This window comes from Rhineura floridana, chromosome 1 (assembly GCF_030035675.1).
Source record: "Rhineura floridana isolate rRhiFlo1 chromosome 1, rRhiFlo1.hap2, whole genome shotgun sequence".
In the NCBI taxonomy this organism is placed as follows: Eukaryota; Metazoa; Chordata; class Lepidosauria; order Squamata; family Rhineuridae; genus Rhineura; species Rhineura floridana.
In genome coordinates this window covers 189,532,586-189,550,337 of record NC_084480.1, presented here as the reverse complement: position 1 = coordinate 189,550,337, position 17,752 = coordinate 189,532,586, and the positions used below count along the sequence as shown (strand labels likewise).

Genomic DNA, 17,752 nt, shown 5'->3' with positions numbered 1-17,752 from the left:
GCCTTACATGCTCTGGATCTACCAAAGTATGTGGTCGTTTTCCAGTTGGTGGTGTTCTTGAGGTATTTGTCCCTCCAGAGCCAGAGTTCAACAGGTCCATGCGGGGTTGAGGATGGGGCTGAAGTATTAAAACCCTGTGCCAGCAGGCTTCTGCCATTTCTTTCATTTTGTCGGTGAGACCAGATCAAGCTTCTCTGCGTGCATATCTTTTGGTCAAACATTTCTTGAAGAGAGTGACCTTACTCTTACTACCTGTGGTTCATTGTTTTTCCTCATGGGGTCTTAAGAAGATCCTGCAACCCTTGCAACATCCTCCTTAGCCTCTCAGGACTGTACCCTTTGTTACAATTATTATATTAAACTTGTTCTGTACTACACGCAAATACAAACCTTCAGTCCTTCATAAGCTTACACTACAGTCTTTGGAGCCAATCCCAGTCTGTATTTGATTGATATGCTTGCAACATATTATCTGAGGGTACAGCAGAGGTTGGTGGGGCAGTGCAGGCAGGGTGCCATTGCAACCTGGCTTCCAACGCTGAGTGTCACTGCCACTTACCAACAGGGGGAGGGCTGAGACACAGGAAGCTCAGTGCAGTGCAGCAGGAGCACTGGATTGGCTCCACCAATCAGCTCCTCGCACGTCTCCCTCTCAGTAAGTTGCAGCGATGATCAGTGTTGGGAAGCCAAGTGCATAACATCACCTTGCCTGTGCCATTCCTCTGCTGCTGTAAGGATGGCTGAGAGCTGTTAAAGCTGCTGGTGGTAGTGAAACCTGATTGAAACAGAGGAAAAGCCATCTTTTAAGACAGACTCTCCAAGTAAGGCAGCCTGTTGGTTTTAAGTGATTGTAGCTACCGCACCTCAGCTAAAATAAATCTTTGTTTCAAAATCACACTAAAGTCCTGAATATAGGAGTTTGTTTGGGAATTGCTATTTTACTTTGCTGTCTGTTTTTATATGGAGTCAGTACTTATCCTTTGACATAAAGTAAAAGGAAACTGTCTGGATTCCACCATTTCAGACTGCAGATGGAGACTCACATGACTGAATGTTCCTTCATATAGAAAAAAAAACCTACGTAGAAAACTAGCATCTCAAGGAAAAGGCTAGCCTATTCTGTAAACATGTATTTATTTATTTTGATAGAGAGGAGTGTTCAGTCATTTTAGTGTGTACCTGCAAATATAAAGTGGTGTAACTGAAGCACAAGTTTGTTACCACAATAAGAATTAGGCCTTAATTGCTAGGAGATATTTCCAGTGGAACAGCTTGTGTTCTGTTGCATTTTTGTAGGACTATACCCTGGTTCACTTCTCCAGATATAAAGTTCCCTGTCTGTCAGGCCTGATGCTGGCTTAATTAAATAATATTCTGGGGCCATGGAAACATGATTTAATTGCTTAATCACACACCTTTTTGCATACAGAGAACCTTTTGTCTCTAGCAGTACCCAGCAACTTGCACAAGTTTTTTGTCTTGCTCTTTATGGAATTCCGTGAGCAAAACAGCAGTTAGTAAGATGAGAAAGAAAAATAGCAAATGATGTAGAGAGGTTAATGGTTTTTTTCATATCCAAGGAGGTTATTAAAAATAATTTAACCAAAGTGTGAAAATGGCATCTCTCCCCCTCCTCTGAAATACTTTTTTTTTTTTTTTTGCAAATCCTGCACCACTTGTTTTCATATGATTTGTGATTGTGGAAAGAACTTCCTGCAACAGAATTGGTGTGTTTTTAATCTAAACAAAAGAGAAACCTATCAGCTGGAGTCATTAAAAAAAGTGTCAATAAAGAGAGGAAAGGGAGAGGGTGTTTTGTTGATTACATTTAAGCATTCTTGCCTGCTACTGACAGCTGGGAGATCATCCCATCATGGTGTGCCATGTGGCTATAGCATAGTCGACATTCAAGTAAGACCCCCAAAGCACTCTGGCACCCTACAAATTCATTGAAGTTTTTTTGTGGCTGAGGGCAACAGTTCAGTTCTCTATTCAACTTCTACAACTCTTGGGTTGAGGGGTTGGTCCAGCTGATCCTATTAGTGTTCCCTTATTTCTGCCACCCACTGTGTGTCTAATTAGGAAAAGCTGGAGAGGGGAGAACATTAAAAGGGAGAAAAAATAGCAGTTAATGTGAGAACCTGGAGTAGAAGCCAAAGGAGAATTTAGGAGCAAAAAGAATCTGGGAAAACCCAAGTTCAGGTGATGTGCCAGTAGCAGACTTCTGCTAAAAGCAGCTCGTATGAACAGTCGGCTTCTGCAAGTGGTGTAACACGAGTACTGCAAACTCAGATGAGATTGCATCTCCTCTTCCATGAAAAAGAATCCACAATTTCTCTTTTCTCAGAAGAGGGACCACAGTCTCATGGCACCCACATTATCCCACCCATACAAATATACTGAGCACATGAGTAGGTGTTGGGGTGTTGTTTTTTGCTTAAGTTGGCTGCTGATGTATCATCAGAACAGACTTGCAAGCCAGTTATCATAATTCTTAAATAAGAAAGCTTCATATATATTTTGAAAAGGTTTATAAAGGTTTTTTTATGTTTCATGTTCTTAAAACCTCCTTAGTTACCTCAGTATATGAATTTCTAAAACATTAAGGGGGGTTATGTTACTAGTGAAAAAGTATGCCAAGTTGTGCTGGCTCTGTACTGAAAAATAGCAACTCATATATAAATGTATGCATTTTAAACATATACACAGGAACAGGTGTTTTTAAAGCTAATTAAGGAAATTACTTTAAAGTCACTGGAAATTACTTGCAGTGGTTTCATCAACTGTATAGGTTTTCTTTTATGTAGTTTGATTTTATGTTTGAATGTCATCAGAGTCTTCCAAATAATTATATTGACCATGGTTAAGCCAGATAATTGTGTGTAAGGCAGCAGCTTTAAAACCAAAGAAACTCTGCCTTCCCTAATGAATTAGCCTAGGAAACTTAGTATTCCGAGATGTTAGGATGATTTCAAGCATAAATTGTTCTTCCATGCTTTTTAAAAATAGCAATGCCTCTAGTCATATCTGTCTGTCTCTCATAGCCATGATAGCCAGCAGTGCAATTTCTACATTCAGAAAGTATACCTCTAACTACCAGATGCAGTGAAGTAATGATAGAGAATTACTATTTTAGTCATAACTTGTTTCTGAATGTGCTTGTGGTGTAAGAACAGAAGAAGAAATGAAAAAGAATGCTGAGTTAGATTATCTGTTTTTTTTTAATTAATTTTTATTCAAATTTTCAAAAACAAAAAAACAACACAAAACAAAAACAATTACACAAAAAAAATAAAATGTTGACTTCCGATTTGTCGCAGATCAACCATAGGTCTACAATATATAACAATCCTGTCTCTAAAATTATATTACAAAATCACTTTCCTCCAGTAGTTATTAATCATCAAATCTCATAAACATTATTTTATTCTTTCCACAAAAAGTCCAAAAGAGATTTCAATTCCTTGAGAGATATATCTTTCAATTTTTCTCCAAATAAACATGTCGCTTAATCCATCTTGATTCAAATCTATTAGGTCCAGTAATTTCAATAGCCATTCCTCCATTATCTATATTAATTCCATCTTCCATCTTCAATAATCCTGTTAAATCCAGTAATTTCAGTAGCCATTCTTCCATTATCAGTATCCCATAATAATCTTGTTGTCATAGCCATAATCCAAATAAACATATCAATTAATCCATCTCGTCGAATCTATTAGGTCCAATAATTTCCATAGCCATTCTTCCATTATCAATATTAATTCCATCTTCCATCTTCAATAGTCCTGTTAAATCCAGTGGTTTCAGTATCCACTCATCCATTATCAGTATCTCATGATGATCTTGCTATCATAGCCATAGTCATATAACAAGAGTCTGATGGGAATTTCCCCCTTCACAAATATGTCCTTGCCATCAATTCTAAATATGTTGCTGAAATATTGTTGTAAAGTCACTTCTCTGCTCTTCTTTTTTACAAAATGCACTGGCTCATCTCTTAAGAGTTTTTCCATTGTCACATATTTGTAATTAATTCCATAGATTTTTTCTATGTCAAGCTCCATCACATCATTCCAGTCAAGAAAATTATCCAAGACGTTGATAACTTTATCACTAATATCTTCATTAGTTTTTTCAGAGACAACGTTGAATTCCAAACAGTAAACTTTATTTCTAACATCCGTAAACTCCAGATCTTTTTCCAATTCCTCATTTGTTCCAGTCTCCATGGCTTGTATCTTCCCTTTAATTTTTCTTTTCTCATCTCTAATCCCATCAAAATCCTCTTTCACATAATCCCCTATTTTTTTAAACTCCTGCATCATTTTGCTAAGTTCAATTTTCATCTCCTGTCTGCCCTGTCTCAGGGTTTGTTTCATTATCTCAATCTCACTCATTATTTTCTGAAACATAATTTCTTCCATGGTCTCAGTCACTTTCCTGGTTGTCATTCTTAAAACCACAAAAACAAAAAATTATTTCAGCCACAATTGGGTTAATGTTTCAGGCTTACAGACATCAATACAGCCTGTCATCTCTTATATATTCAGGAAAACAAAACAAGTTTAGTTCCCAGCTTCAAGCCATTAGTGGCGTCGTGAGTAAGCAGATTCGTCAAAATGAAATAGACCAAAAAAAAAATAGTTCCAGACATGATACTCCAAAGTTCATAAATCAAATTTGTTTATTTTTTTTCCCTCCTCGAAATAAAAATCCCTCTTCCGTTAATATCTTTAGAATGCACTTCCAGGCCCGCTTTTTGCAATAAAAACAAAGATAAGCTTTTTTCGATTTCTTTCCTCCTTAGTTTCGTGAGTGAAAGAGAAATTTTTTAACTCACCCAGTTCTTTATAGCTGATTCATTGACAAATCTCTTTTTGGTGCAACAATTTAAACCAAGTAAAAAAAAATGGAAAGAAGGATGCTTGCCTGTTAGTTTGTTTTTCTTTGAAGAAAAGATAAACGTGTTGCTTAATCAGCAAGAGCTTTGATGGAAGTCCGTCCGGCATTCGCTGGCTGAACTTTCTCTCATAAATTAATGAAATCCAGTCCTCCCAACAAAAACAGGCTTTGTGGTTAATCTCACGTTTCTCCCTGACCAGGAGAAAATCTTAACCAGTCAAAAAAAAAACATTCTGACTGATTAAAGCTGAAAAAACTTCATCTAAGACAAGAGCTTGTCTCAGAGGCAGCACAGGCGAATCACCCTTCCCGGAAGTCCCAGATTTGTGGTCCAACATGTTAGTCTTTCTATTCCGATGTGAGGCGTAGGGAACCTCTTTGATGAATAAATAATTTTCATATCTGTAACATTTTACCACAGTAGAATGTTTACTTTCAAGAGTTAGATAGTTACTTTAAGTGAGAGGAAACCCAGCTGGCCACAAAACTATTGTGGCAGGGACTAACAACTTGTAGCTTCTAGAGCAAATTCACTAATATGCAAAAAACCCTTGCGGTTTAAGAATGTACCTATAGCTAACAGATATTTCTATCAAACTTGAAAAAGCATTCACTATAGCTGCCCAATTTCCCAACAGAAATATCTGTGGGCTATAGGTACGTTCTTAAACCGCAAGGTTGTTTTTGCCTATTAGTGAATTTCTCTGCTTTTTAATCCAGTAGGTAAGAAATGGGATCCTGTGCAAGTTTGCTGAGAATGGATTGATCATTTGTACGCTTACTGAGTTCAATGGGATTTACTCCTTGGCAATCGTGCTTAGCATAGGTGAAACTGACCACGGGAGGAGGAGGAGGAGGAGGAAGGGCAGAGGGCAGGAGGGGGAAGGGAGGGGGAGGGCAGGTTTGATCATTTGCAATGCTTATTGAGTTCTGCGGGATTTACTCCTGTGCAATCATGGTTAGGATAGGTGAAACTGACCATGGGGGGGGAGGAAAAGAGGGAGGGAGGGCTGAAGTGTGCAGGGGAGAAGGAAGAAGGGAGAGGGGAGGGGAGGGGAGGAGGAAGGGAGGAGAGGGGGAGGGGATTGACAGGTATGATCATCTGCATGCTTATTGAGTTCAATGGGATTTACTCTCATGCAGTCATGCTTAGAATAGGTAAAATTGACCATGGAGGAGGTGGGGGAAGGAGAGGGGACAGGAGAGGGGGAGGGGATTGGAGGGGTGAAGGCAGGGAGAGGAAAGGGCCAAAAGGGAGGGGATAGGAGGGAGGAGGAGGAGAGGGCAGGTATGATCATTTGCATGCTTTTTGAGTTCAGTGGGATTTACTTCTATACAATCATGGTTAGGATAGGTGAAACTGACCTGAGGGAGAGATGGGGAGGAAGAGTGAGGGGAGGAGATTGGGTGGACGGGCACTGGGCAGAGGGAAGGCCTGTTTCCTTTCCAAACGGAAAACATCATGAACAGTATCATTGTTTTTCAGGATTTCCCCCAACTTTTTATTCTACAGCAAGTACATGTAGCCTCCCACCCAAATTTAAAACAAAGCTGTCACTGACCATATCCACACTAGACCATTATTTCACTTTAGACAGTCATGGCTTCTTCCAAAGAATCCTGGGAAGTGTAGTTAGTGAAGGGTGCTGAGAGTTGCTAGGAGATGCCCTATTCCTCACACAGAGCTGCAATCCCCAGAAGCGGGGCTGACTGTTAAACCACTCTGGCCACTGAAGTTCTCTCGGGAATAGGGAGTCTCTTAACAACTCTCAGCACCCTTCACAAACTAGACTTCCCAGGATTCTTTGGGGGAAGCCATGACTGTCTAAAGTGTAATAAAGGTCTGATGTGGATTGGAGGCCCTGATTAGCCAAGCCAAACAGCTGTGAGTCTGGCTTTTAGAACACTGATGGTTCTTACTGAGCATGCTGAACACTATAATAGACTTCAGTGTTAAATTTCTTAAATTGATTAAAAATCAGCCATGCTTTTTATTTTACTTTTAAACTTCAGAAGATGAAGGTCAGAGTATGGGGCAAGGTCAGTAATAGGATTACATGTACTCTGTTAACATGGCTGATTTTTAATTAATTTCAACAAATTGTGAGACCATTTACAGAAACAAAGTCCAATAGGGTTCTGGATGTTTTTCTCTTGTTTTACACTTTGAACTCTCTATTCTCTCTGACTGTTTTGCGTATCGCCATAAAAATTTAGAGAGTTGTTAAGCAAGCGTTTCTGAGTTCAGGACTGTATGTTTTGTAAGGGTTTGTTTTGAAATGAGCTTATGGGAAGCGTCAGAATAGCATGGGGGGTATTTTCAATTTAACATTGCAGAATGCAAAAAATCCATGCTGGCTATAGTATACAGCCAGTCTCGTAGCTGTATAATCATGCTCCTGAAGGAATGCCAATAATGTATAGTCACACCCAAGTTCCCTTTCCTCCTCTTTAGTTTTCCAGAAAAAGATACCTCAGGCAACCAAGGGAGGATGGAAAGATATTGGGGGGGGGGGAGTGAATGCTCTGGAAGTGGAGACAAGAAGAGAAAAGGGATTGCTTTCTCCTCAAGCACTTTCCTCCCAAGCAGGAGCTAACCAAAGCCTTCAAAAGTAACATTTATTTTGGTGGGAGCTTTCACAGGGAAAAATTGGAACAGCTTACAAGCCCTGGAAATCAGGCTTGACCAAAATACAGACATTTAAAATGAAATCTGTATTGTATAGTCTTCCCAATGGTATAAACAATTAAGAGAATATCTGTTATGCTTCAATATATGTACACAGACAGACATACAAAATATTTAATTTTTTTTAAAAAAAACATCTATATCGTACAGACTAAAGAAAGGGACTCATATTAATGGGTCTGTTTTGACACTACCTCATTTCGTGGCATTCTGTGCAAAGTGGAAGAAAAGGGAGAAAGGAATTTCTGAATCCAAGACCTGCTCCTAATTTCACTCAGTGTGAAATTCCAGGGGTGTCTATCATGCCTGCTCTGGTGTTGAGTCTAGCAGGGCCAGATTAACAAACATGACATACTTTTACAATGTTGTTCACAAAATGTAAGTGAAGTAAGCATGCTAAATAATTTCTATCAATTTGGGGCAGCAGAAAATGTTCTAGAAAGTTTTCTGGGTTTTTTTTCCCCAACGCCAAATTTTCTGGAAAATGTGCATCACTGCCTCTCCTGTTGGCCCATTCTCTCTACCTGTATCCCTACCTCTCCCATACTCCTCCTTCTGGTCTTCTCCTCTTCCAGCTCACCCCTTGTTTCACATTGTATGCTGTCTACTTGGGCCCCTGTTTGACCGAGAAATTTGAATTCTTGGGAGATCAAATATAGTTATAATTAGGTTATAACCATACCAGGTTGTGAGATCGATTGTCAGCTGCCTTGCAAATTCTTTGGGCAATCAGGACAATCTTTTTTTGATTGGGTCACTAGCTTAGTAGATGGTGGAAATGCTGTAGATGTCATCTATCTAGATTTCAGCAAAGCGTTTGACAAAGTCCCCCATGACCTTTTGATTAGCAAACTGGTCAAATGCGGACTAGATGGAAATACTGTCAGGTGGATTCACAACTGGTTGGAAAACCGTACTCAAAGAGTGGTCGTCGGTGGCTCTGCTTCGGACTGGAAGGAGGTTTCGAGTGGAGTGCCACAGGGTTCTGTCCTGGGGCCAATACTCTTCAGCATTTTTATCAATGATTTAGATGACAGGGTGGAGGGAAGCCTTATGAAGTTTGCGGATGATACGAAACTGGGAGGGATAGCTAACACAATGGAAGACAGGAATAAAATCCAAAGGGACCTGGATAGACTAGAAAATTGGGCTGAAATTAATAAAATGACATTCAATAAAGACAAATGCAAGATTCTGCATTTAGGCCACAAAAACAAAATGCATGGGTACAGGATGGGAAATACCCGGCTTAGCAGTAGTGCGTGTGAGAAGGACCTTGGAATTGTAGTGGATCGCAAGTTGAACATGACCCAGCAGTGTGATGCTGCGGCAAAAAAGGCATACGCGGTTTTGGGCTGCATAAACAGAGCTATAGTTTCCAGGTCGAGGGAAGTAATAGTCCCACTATATTCTGCATTAGTCAGGCCTCATCTGGAATACTGCGTTCAGTTCTGGGCGCCTCATTTTAAGAAAGATATAGACAAGTTGGAGCGGGTTCAGAAGAGGGCGACGAGGATGATAGCCAGTATGGAGAACAAGTCTTATGAGGAAAGGTTGAAGGAACTTGGCATGTTCAGTCTGGTGAAGAGAAGGCTGAGGGGTGACATGATTGCACTCTTTAAGTACCTGAAGGGCTGTCACATAGAGGAGGGTACAGATTTGTTCTCTGCTGCCCCAGAGGGTAGGACTAGGTCTAATGGTTTTAAGTTGCAGGAGCGTAGATTCAGATTGGACATTAGAAGGAACTTCTTGACAGTAAGGGCAGTTCGGCAATGGAACCGACTGCCTAGGGAGGTGGTGGGATCCCCTTCACTGGATGTCTTCAAGCAGAGGCTGGATAGCTATCTGCGGGAGATGCTCTAGCTGTGGATTTCCTGTTGTGAGCAGGGGGTTGGACTTGATGGCCTACAAGGCCCCTTCCAACTGTATGATTCTATGATTCTATATATATGATATGACCTCCCGGGGGGGGGAGTGGAATGGTGATATTCAGAGTTCCATGCCTTCTTCCAGGATGCTCCATTCCATTCCATACATCAGGAATAGGAAAAAAAGTGTTCTGTTTTTGCCATAAAGACTACATATTGAAGGAAGAAAAAAGTCAAATCTCATAGAAGTTCAACACTGACTACAAGAAAATATAACACCCATAAATTTGTCAGTGCTGATTTCAATATTCTTTCACTCAGGGGCTCCTCAAGTCAAGATGGAAATTCTCAAAGTTGTTGCTGTTGTTGATTTACCTCAGGCTGAACTAGTATAACGGGTGTTTAAGTGAAGTAGCACCTACGTGTGTAATGTTAAGATTTGTTTACATTTCTTTCCTAATGTGCTTCTGATTTGTTTTATTCTATCCAAATAAACAGCTTCTTAAGATATAGAAATGTGTTATGTATGTTGGTGGTTTTGGCTGGTACAGACAACATGCTTCTCTTCTGCAAAGTTATTAACTTGGTAATAACCATGTTGTGATACTTTAACATGTATCTACCTGGTGCATGGTTACCAGAGTATTTGTGGGTTCTTGTATTCTGAAAAAAAGTGCGGACAGAAATTGAGAATATAACATTTAAAGGTAGAATCTCTTGTTCAATGACTGTTTTTCCTTTTTCAGGTATATACTTACAAACAGAGGTCAATTACACACCAAAAAGTAACAGCCATGCAGCCTACAAGCACAGAAGGTCTGGAAGACATGGCAGCACTGATAGACCTCCATGAGGGTGCCATCATGCACAATCTATTCCAGCGATATCAGCAAAACAAAGTTTACGTAAGTTGTTTAGGGCCGAGAATATTTTGAGCAGGAAACAAATATTTTTCATGAGTGAATATAATTTCTATGGATTTGAAAGTTCCCCGAAAGTGAGAGATATGCTGACACTAACTTTGCAAAAAGTGGAGTTGTCCCTAAAGCCATGTGTGTAAGAAGAAGTGTGATATGTGATATAGTGTGTGTGTGTGTCTGCATATATATATTAGAAAGGAATAGGAGGATATCCCATCCTCCAGCCACATCCTAGGGTCTGGATTAAAAGAAGCAGTCACATGGTGCTTGTTGGGTTAGCTGTCTAATGAAATTTCTTGCATTAAGTTAATTACTCAAGTGTCTGTATAGTACAGTTAAAAGTCATGATATGAAATTCAATTCTTAGGTTCAAAATTGCCCAAGGAAATTATTTAGCTGAGAAATCATAATGGAGAAAATGTTATTCATGGAAAAATTAAATTGACACGAATTTGGCTTCACATAAAACATTTGCCAGTGCTCATATATTTATCTTTATGTTCTTGTGAGTTCCTGCTACTGTACAGGGGATTTGTTACACATGCAAGAATAAATGCATAACAGTAACACAATCAATTAAATTTATACTAGAGACGGGCAAATATTTGGTTCTTATTACAAATCATCATGTAAAGTTTGGTCTTCCTTACCTATACAGCTCCTGGTATTGTATCCTTCTCCATAGTGATGTGAGGTGGAATTTAAAAATGTATCATTTGATAATATTAGTAACATAATGATTGAATCCAGTACCAGTCAAATTAGGCAACTGAAATAGATACAATACTAGTCAATCTAAAACCAATGTTTGTTGGTTATATAACTGTGATTTATTTTCATTTTTAATGTAATCTTTAAAGTTGTATATTTATGCACATAGCTTTTCAAGTATGCTGAAATTTAGTATGTTACATTTTCATTAACTTCTCTGCAGGGAAAGTTGGCGTTTTTGAGTTGTGATGTTTTAAAAATATTTACAAGTATTCCACTAAAAATAAAGCTTTGAATTTGTGCTTAATTGATGTTTTTCTGCCTAATCAAAGATTTCATTTCAGCTACTTTCTGGTTATTGGAAAACCTTTTTAGTTATTTATACAGCATATAAAATTAATAAAGTTAATCTGGGTTCAAATTTGGAGTGCAGTGGATAAAGCTGAGCCAGGGACACAGACCACAAACTGAAGATTGTAACAAACATGGTATTTAGTTTATTGATGCAAAATGTTCTATATGGAATACAGAAATAATAGTGAGAATGTAGGAATATAAACAGAAAATCCATTAAGGCAGCATAATAAAGAAGGCAATGTGATGTGAGGAAAAGAATAATAATGAATAAAAGAACATTAATCAAGACAGTGTAATGTAATTCAAAAGCAATAATAATCAAGACAGGACTTTGAATAAAAATAATAAAGCAACTAAAGGTATTCTATCCAAATAAGTCATACTTCAGGTAGACCACTTGAAATCAATGAACTTGTCCACTGAAATCAGTGAGTCTGTTCTGGCTATGACTTAATTGGATAAAGAAGAGTGTATGTGTGTGTGTATTTTTATATGTTGTATATGTAAAATAATTTCCAGACCCTACATTGTATCCTCCTAATATTTCTTCCACCCCATCTAAGTTTAAAGCATTCTAATTTTCCTAGCTATTTAGCACTATATTCAAGAGGTAGCTACTGTGAGATGGGACCAGATCTTTGTGTCAATTTGGAACTGAGCCCAGAGATGGACTTGGAACCCTTCTCTACCCTTCATACACACTCAGAATTTTTTAGGAGAAAATGGAAAATCCCTACAGTAAGCTTATTGTCACATGAGTCACACAAATACATTTCATATCAGTATCTTCTCAAAACAAAGCCAAGTATGTTGTGGTTTCTCTATCTACTGTGCCACCTGGAAATGTTCTTCATGGCCTCTTATTGAGCACAGTGTTTTTGCCAACATCTCACTCTGGCTGTGTCTGTCTCAGCCAAAGTTACAAGCAGCTTCCACAAAGCTGGGGTTTTTAATTGCTATCATCCATTTTTGTCTATCATGCCTGCTCTGATGTTGAGTCTAGCAGGGCCAGATTTTTACAGTGTTGCTCACAAAATGTAAGTGAAGTAAGCATGCTAAATAATTTCTATCAATTTGGAGCAGCAGAAAATGTTCTAGAAAGTTTTCTGGGGTTTTTTTCCCAACGCCAAATTTTCTGGAAAATGTGCATCACTGCCTCTCCTGTTGGCAAATTCTCTCTACCTCTCCCATACTCCTCCTTCTGGTCTTCTCCTCTTCCAGCTCACCCCTTGTTTCACATTGTATGCTGTCTACTTGGGCCCCTGTTTGACCGAGAAATTTGAATTCTTGGGAGATCAAATATAGTTATAATTAGGTTATAACCATACCAGGTTGTGAGATCGATTGTCAGCTGCCTTGCAAATTCTTTGGGCAATCAGGACCTCCGGGGGGGGCGGGGGAGTGGAATGCTGATATTCAGAGTTCCATGCCTTCTTCCAGGATGCTCCATTCCATTCCATACATCAGGAATAGAAAAAAATAGTGTTCTGTTTTTGCCATAAAAACTACATATTGAAGGAGGAAAAAAGTCAAATCTCATAGAAGTTCAACATTGACTACAAGAAAATATAACACCCATAAATTTGTCATTGCTGATTTCAATATTCTTTCAATCGGGGCTCCTCAAGTCAAGATGGAAATTCTCAAAGTTGTTGCTGTTGTTGTTATAACCATTTTAATTTCATTCTTCAGCTGAAAAAGGCTGTAGAGAAGCTTTGTAAGAGCAGTTTACAGTACAGAGATCAGAAATAAGATGTAGAAAGACATGATACAAAAGAAAAGGAATTGTAATGGAAAAGGAAAAAAACAGGCACCAATTTATCAATACTAATCATCAGCTTGGTTATGTTAACTAAGCTGCAGAAAAAGCTAGTCAAGCTGGGGTCCATGTTGTAGTTTTCAAGTATCTGCTAGTCTCATTATGCACCTAACTTCTTCCTTTATCATCTGGTGGTGGTGTCCATGCAACCAGTATTTTCTACTAGCTAGGAATCTAGCCCTGCACATCCATCACAAATGTCTGCTCAACAGAAAATTTCAAGGGCAAAATCAAATGAGGTGGTCTCAGCCTGTGAATGTCTTGATTGGGTTCCCTCTCCTTAGGATCCCCCCATTTCTTTTTGTCTTTCTGTAAGCATTGGGTTTCCCCCATAGCTGCTGATATATTCCTCTTATGTGTGGATGATGCTGTTTTGGCTACATAAAGATCAGCACTCAGAGAACGAGTTGGGGGAGGTAGTGAGTTACTGTAACACAGTTAGAACTTCATACGTTTTTTAAAATTTAGTTTGAGATTAAAGATGGAATCTTAACTTGATTTTTAACAGTACACACCTGTGGAGCCTTTTAGGTGTTTGTTTCAAGCCCTACTTTAAGTGTATTGGTAAATATGGTGGCACACTGCCATCTCATGTTCAGATATGTAGATTATTACCTACATTGGCCATTTGAATAATACTCTTAAAGTTGGATTGCCATAATGTGATGTTCCTGTATCTCTGAGATTACCACCTACTGATTCCCAAACGGAAATCCCCAGGAAGTTCAGCCTCAATCTGGGTCAGATATGCTCTCTGAACCACAAGCTTTAGCCCCATTACCTTTTCCCCAAAAGGTGACCACTGGCGTAATCTGTCTGTAAAATTGTTATTGGTATAGGTACAAAATAGGACCTTAATATGGTAGCATACTTGCCCAAGCTGACACGTGTGATTTTGAATCAAACAAATAAACTTTATTATATACAAGATGTAAAATGTGATAGTAAATGAGTACGTTGTTAATGTTCCTATCTTATCTGCCTACCCTCCCCCACTAATCCCAATGAAACCCTCCCTCCCAAACCGTAGCCCTTCTGACTAGATGTTCTCTTCTTGATCCCAAATCATATCTCCCTCTATCAAACCCCAATGATTTTTCTTATTACCCCCCCAGAATTGTCACTCATACACCCCCTCCAACCTATCAGTCATACTTCATCTGCACCTATTAACATTCTATTAACACTTTCTTACCTGAACACAATTTCAACAGTTTTAAACATAGAAGTAATTCTGATTTCGTTACACATAGCTTTCATTAATATGCTGAATTTAGACATATTCTAAGGGTATCCATATTGGAAAACGTGACCAGACAAGACTGTTATTCAAGATGCTTCACTTGAAGCAAAGCAAGAAATGTGCACAGAGTAAAATGGCCAGTTTGAAGGCTGTAATTTCTGGGCATTCAAAGCCCAGCTCCAAAATTAGACATGTTAGTGGTCTGGTGGTTATGTGGCTTTCTCTATCAAAGGGGTGTACGGCCCTTAGCACTGTTGAGATTAGCCTTCCCTGGGACAGCTTACGCAGAAAGTTTTGGGGAAGAGACCTTAAAACCACATAAGTACATAAGTGATGTACCTAAAGAAAAGGGCATTCAAATTATGATGTTAGAGTTGGCTCTGACTGGATTGGCCTCCCACACATCCCAGACAGCCAACTGCTTCTTGCAAATATGAGTTGAAAGGAGGTTAAAACAGAATGAAAGGGAGTTATTTAAAAACAGTGAGTGAGAGCTAAAAATAAAACCATTAAATAAATATATAAACTCACACACAAATCCTCCATGATTCACTGCTAAAAGTATGCCTCTTTTAACACATTTTCCTTTTAAACACAACCAATATAGTTTTTTTAGAAAAATCTTGTGCTCTGAAGTAGCCAAATTTTTATTTGCTGTGGGCTGTCTTCAAGGGATCTCTAAAAGCGTGTGTTTAATGATTCATATCAGTTATAACTTATTCATCTACTTCCCCTTGTCATCTGGTTGGCCTATGGGAACCAGAATGCAGGACTAGATAGGCCTTTGGTCTGATCCAGCAAGGGCCTTTCTCATGTTTATCTGACTGAGGTGTTACTCATTCTGTAGAAGTCATTTCTTTGGGGTTTTCTTCCTCATTTGTGTCTACTTTCTCAGTGGACATAGTGAAGAGAGAGCCTAAGGAAGACTTGTAAAATATTTAGTATTCAGTGGCCTTGTGACATCACCAGCCAATTAACCAATCCTGTACCCCCGTCATACCTATTTGTATAATTCCAGTACTACCTGACAGCTGAATCAGCAAGTTGCTAAGCAACGAAATGGTCTGAGCACATGTTTAATCATGCCACATAAGCTCTGGCCTAGGGCCAATTCTGTAGAAATAAGGGAATCACTTGCACAGAAATGCTAACATTTTGGAATGAAGCTCCCCCCGCTTCTCCCTTGGTTACTTGGTTTGCCTAGTAAATTTCCTAGAAAGTAAATGGGAAATTTACTAGGCAAAGCAAGCAGCCTAAGAGAGGAGATACAGAGAAAGCAGAGACTAGGGAACAGATTCCGTTGCAGAAATAACTGAGAATATAGTAAAGATGGAGAGAGCAGTGGGCAAGGGAAGGGAACATGAGGCAGCAGATAGACACCAAGGGAAGGAGAAATGGAAAAAGCTGAGGACCTGCTTAAGAGAGACTGGAGGAAGCAGGGACCAAAAGAGGGAGCAAATGGTGGGCAATGCCAGCTGGAATCAGAGGATGTGTATTAAAGGTGATGCCCACCAGCCTACTTGGCTTAAAGCCCATGTTTATGGCCACATTTCTGTATACATTCCTGCTAGTCACTCATTGTGTTGTTTACAGATTCTTGGCAGGAGTTATATTGTTTGCTTGTTTGAGATCTCAGAAGCAGCAATGGAACTTAAATTAGCCTTGCAACATTAGAATACTATATTGAACAGTTTTTGTCAGATTTAATTGGGTCTCCATTTGCTTTATTTCCTCGTTTGGGTTCAGTAAGCACTTCTAATAACACTGGATCCATCTAATTATAGCATACTTTTCTGTCTAGCTTTATTCACAAGAGATCCGTCAGAGAGCTAATGGCTGCACATTAATGATAAATGAAACAATGAATGGTTTTTCTCTTCCTTGGATTCTTGCCAGATGCCAGAAATGTTTAAGAAATTCAGGTCAATAGGACTGTTTCCCTAATCTGCTAGCTTTTTAAGTAGTATTCATGTCCTAGGTATTGGCTTCACAGACCTTTCCAAACGCAAATGACATGTATTGGATTTATGAACAAAACTAGAGATTGCCCAGAAAATTGAAAAATCATGTATAGTGAGAGATTGACTTGCATTGAGAGAGCCACAGTATTGGCTGTTGGGTAAGTTGTAGTGGGCATTTCTTGGAACTAGAGATTTAGGGCTCATTCACATGGCCGCTTACTATGAGATTGATGCTACTTTGCATCTCTGTTTAATTCGCATGGTTCACATGACGTTGCAGGCAAGGAGAAGCTATAATGAAGTTTTCTCCTTTAAATCCGTATCAACCCAATTCACTGATAATGCAAAAAGTGAAGAAGAAACCCGTCCCTGCTTTGCGGCATTCCTTCATGTAAGCACTTTGCTCTGATGTTTTTTGCTGGGCAGGTGGATTGTCATATTCAGATACTCCGCTTTCTCTGCCCACTAAACTCCATGAGTTCCATTTTGTTTCCGGCGGCTTAACCAGCCACTTCCGACTCGCTTTGTCCTCCTGCATTGGGAGGAAGTGAGTTGTTACTGGCGCTTACAACTACTATCACTGACACCCAAACTCCCTCGGGCTTTGCAAAAGCGAAGCTGAACTACCCCTGCGACTTTCTCACACAGCGCTGCCAATCTGCAGGAAGGAAGCGAATGTTGGAATGTGATGCATGTGGTGGTGGCGGCAATGCCCTGGTGTGATAGAAACGGGGCAGCCCAGAGTGCATAACGAGTTCCGCTAAAATCACTTTTATGACGCAGGCCAACAACTTTGGCAGCTGCACACAACTGTGCACATATGCATAACCCATGCTGATCTTTCTCTCTCTCTCCCACCGCATCACCTGTTCTTTTCCCAGAGATCAGCAATAACTGAAAGAGAAAAGGGAAACTTCAGGGTGGGACCCACAGTTAAGACTTTGGTTTCCGTGGCATGGCTGACGGAAAAGGAGGGGAGAGAGAGAGTGGGCAGAACAGGAGGAGGAGAAAAATCATTTGCTTTACATGGCGAAAGAGAAAGGCTAGTTCTGGCTCCACATGGAGCAACTGTTCTGAGATAATTAGAAAATAATCCTGTGCACTGTGCAAGCGTTTCTTCAGACCACAAGGCACTGCTTTTCGCTTCCAGTTTGCTGCTCGCCACCCCAGCGGAGGGGGACAGGAGCAGCTCCGGGGTAGCCTGAGCCACCTCTTCATGTCCCCAAAATCACAAAGTTCCCTAGCTCCAGACCATTCCTTAAGGGTCCCCCCCTTGCTC

The 17,752-nt window shown here is 39.6% G+C and overlaps 1 protein-coding gene across 7 annotated transcripts in view; it reads left to right on the top strand.

The window, feature by feature from the left end:
* The window catches only part of MYO10 (myosin X), a 246,686-nt gene that overhangs the window by 100,206 nt on the left and 128,728 nt on the right, over positions 1-17,752 (top strand). For all 7 annotated transcript variants that reach the window (XM_061589660.1, XM_061589684.1, XM_061589651.1 and 4 more), the window contains exon 3: positions 10,209-10,367. In XM_061589660.1, coding sequence (XP_061445644.1) covers positions 10,209-10,367 — 159 coding nt within the window. The remainder of the gene's footprint in view (positions 1-10,208; positions 10,368-17,752) is intronic.